The following is a 3,367-nucleotide window of genomic DNA, read 5'->3' as shown; positions in this document are numbered from 1 at the left end:
ATATATAAAACCTCTGTTTAATATATTCATAATTTGTCCCTAGCTTAGGGGTAGAGTAATTAGAGAGCATTAGACATCCTTATCCCATATGGATTGGCCACCACAGAGTTCAGACCCCACTGTGAATCTTTGGGATGTGCTGGAGAAGACTATGCAGCTGTACAAATTTTCCATTGTCAATACAAGATTTTAGAGAAAAATTAATGCAACTTTTTTTTGGCTAGGCAGTGTACATTTTGTCTAAAGAAAAAAATATTCATGAGGTGAAGCTAATGTTTGTAAGGTGTGATGGTAAGCTGACATTCTCACAATTTCAATGTTCAAGTGTGTTTTAAGAAGGAAAAACACTCCACAAATTTGACAGCACATATTTGTCTGCACAGGATCCCAAGTAGGGCTGCAACATTGAACCGATAAAAATCCATTATTAAAAGTTTTGGCAACAAATTTCATTATCARTTCATTGTGTCCCATGATTTGTGCTTCCTTCACCATGATGCCAAAGCCATATGTCACCCACAGAGCGTTGTCAATATTGGCTGACCTAAATAAAGTTTAGAAAGAAAAAAATCGACCTGCAGAGCCAGTTGAACGTAGCAAGGCAGACATGGTGTTTCGAAAGGAATTTTTTAAATATCTACAAATGATAGACATAAAACAGTTCGAGCCAAGTCATCAAAAGTATGGGAGCACTTCACGCTTCAGAAGCACCACATTCATGTTACAGCACCTGAAGTGTAAGCATGTCAAAGATATCAATGAGGATGAAAGCAGCTCAGTTCAGGTGTTTTATCAGTCTAACCGGAAAGATGCCCTCTCTGAGACTTTGTTTTAGTTTGAGTCAAAAATAGAGACTTCAAACTTAAACCAGTTTTTATAATTATTGTTAGGCCAAGTAGAACTGGAGTTATGATGAATTGTATACACTGCATTTAATTTGATGCGTGCCATAGGGTTGGGCATAATCGTATCGTGTGCAAGTAATTGTCAGAAAAACATWAATCGATTATTTTTTGGCACTTAATGATTAATACAATTTATGCCACCAGGCAGACGGACTGGAGATTTCAGTCCACTCGGTGCTCCTCTCCACTTCAAATATGATGAAAAAAAAAATTAAAAGTTGTGTAATTTATTTATCTATCAACAAAATTTTAAATTTGATATGTAGCCTGAAGTCTGTAATTTTGACACAATTTGGAACAGATTTGTATGAAGAGCAAATCTTTCCCACTTAATTGGTCACGTGACTAGGACATGAGGGTGTCCAGGAACTCCAGGGGATTAATCGTCAAATTAATCGTTATCGGCTAAATACCACAATTAATCGGGATTAATTTTTTTGCCAATATTGCCCAACCCTAGCGTGCCATGTCGCAAGAAGGAAACAAGGTAAAAACACATCAGTCCACCATCTGTTTTATCCTTCTCTCAAGACAAAAATGTTAAAAAGTTTATTAATGTGTAAGAAATCCGCTATTGTTTTCCATCAGTATTTAAAACAGCTGGAAAACAAAACAAATTGAATTGAATTGAATAAACCTTTATTGTCATTGTACAAAGCACAATGAACTTGTTAAAATATAATGATGTGCTTCAGCATATATAAAAAATCATTTATAGAAAAACCCTCTTGATTCAAGAGAAAAAGAAAATGGCCACTTATCAATTAATCTTTAGTCAATCGATAAGATCAATCAACTTTAGATTAATTCATTCATCAATAACTTGCATCCCTAATTTATACAGGAATTAAAGTTAATACATCTACTCATATCCTCTTCCTCTCATTCATGTCAGGTTTTTAGGAAAATGGCCACTTATCAATTAATCGTTAGTTGATCGATAAGGTAAATCAACTTTAGATTAATTCATTCATCGATAACTTGCATCCCTAATTTATACAGGAATTAAAGTTAATACATCTACTCATATCTATGTAATTAAGTGTTCAAATAAATAGACAAATTAATCGATTATTAAAATAATTGTTAGTTGCAGCCCTAATCCCAAGTTTAGCTCAATTACTGTGCTGTTTTTTTCTAAAAACACCTCATTCAGCATGCCTTTCCTGAAGACATGAAAGCACAGTAACTAGTGTCACCTAATCCTTGCTGAGTTTGTCATTTCTTCATAGGGTACACTGCAGTAATGCCATGGCAAGGCATTGCCCTGGAAGAAGCCATACCAGTTTGTGAACGTGGAGACACTTTTATGGTTGATGAGATCAAACTGACAGAAAAACAAACCAATCCACCTGACTACCTGACAGAGGCTGAACTCATCACGCTCATGGAGAAACATGGCATCGGTATCTGCACCACCAGACACAACTGCTGAATGTAGCTTTGGGGTGGCTCTGGTGGAGTGGTTTGTAGAGTCGTCCTGTAACCGGTAGGTTGCCGGTTCCATCCCCCATTCCAGCTGTCTCAGTCGTTGTGTCTTAGGCAAGACAGTTTACCCGCCTTGACTACTGATGGTGGTCAGAGGGTCTGGTGGCGCCGGTGCATGGCAGTCCCGCCTCTTTCAKTGTGCTCCAGGGCAGCTGTGGCTACAATGTAACTTACCATCATCAGTGTGTGAATGTGTGTGTGGGTGAATGTCTGAAGTGTAAAGCGCTTTGGGGTCTGGAGGGACTWAAAAGCGCTATATAAGGTCAGTACCATTACCATTTCTTTGTCTCTTTGTAAATATCATATAATTAGTTTTATCCAAGTTTAATGATAATTTGTTTAATTTAAACCAATCTTGTTTTTTCACAAATTCTGCTTGCATTTTCTCTAACATAATTTCTGTCTTTTCCCAAAAAAATAATGTTTTATCATTTGCAAACAAAACACATTTAAAGAGCCCTGACACATTGACCAAGTCATTTACATGTAGGATAAACAATTTTGGTCCAAGTACAGAACCCTAAGGAACTCCACGTTATTCCACAGAGTTCAGATCTTACATCATGTACAGGTGCTGGTCATAAAATTAGAATATCATGAAAAAGTAGATTTATTTCAGTAATTCCATTTAAAAAGTGAAACTTGTATATTATATTCATACATTACATACAAACTCATATATTTCAAATGTTTATTTCGTTTAATTTTGATGATTACAAATGACAACAAATAGCATCTGGTCAGAGACAGGTTCTGATATAAACACTGAACTAAACAAGCAGGTCAGATAATTATTTATTCAGCTCTGATTGGACAGCAACTTCAGAATCAACATACTCTGTAAACACCACGCTGAATGAATGAGACTCGTCTTTTTCTGCACATGCAGGTAGCAAGTTGTTAGCGGCCTGTGTTGTTAGCGGCCTGTGTTGTTAGCGGCCTGTGTTGTTAGCGGCCTGCGTTGTTAGCAGCCT

At 36.7% G+C, this 3,367-nt stretch overlaps 1 protein-coding gene across 1 annotated transcript in view; it reads left to right on the top strand.

The window, feature by feature from the left end:
• top3b (DNA topoisomerase III beta) overlaps positions 1–3,367 on the top strand; it is a gene marked incomplete in the record, with an annotated part of 53,272 nt that overhangs the window by 31,752 nt on the left and 18,153 nt on the right. Inside the window, 1 exon segment of the mRNA XM_014027532.1 lies at positions 2,138–2,311. Coding sequence (XP_013882986.1) covers positions 2,138–2,311 — 174 coding nt within the window.

Source organism: Austrofundulus limnaeus, unplaced genomic scaffold, assembly GCF_001266775.1.
Source record: "Austrofundulus limnaeus strain Quisiro unplaced genomic scaffold, Austrofundulus_limnaeus-1.0 Scaffold659, whole genome shotgun sequence".
Taxonomy (NCBI): Eukaryota; Metazoa; Chordata; class Actinopteri; order Cyprinodontiformes; family Rivulidae; genus Austrofundulus; species Austrofundulus limnaeus.
Note: the sequence above shows the minus strand (reverse complement) of the source record. Positions and strands in the feature narration are given on the sequence as shown.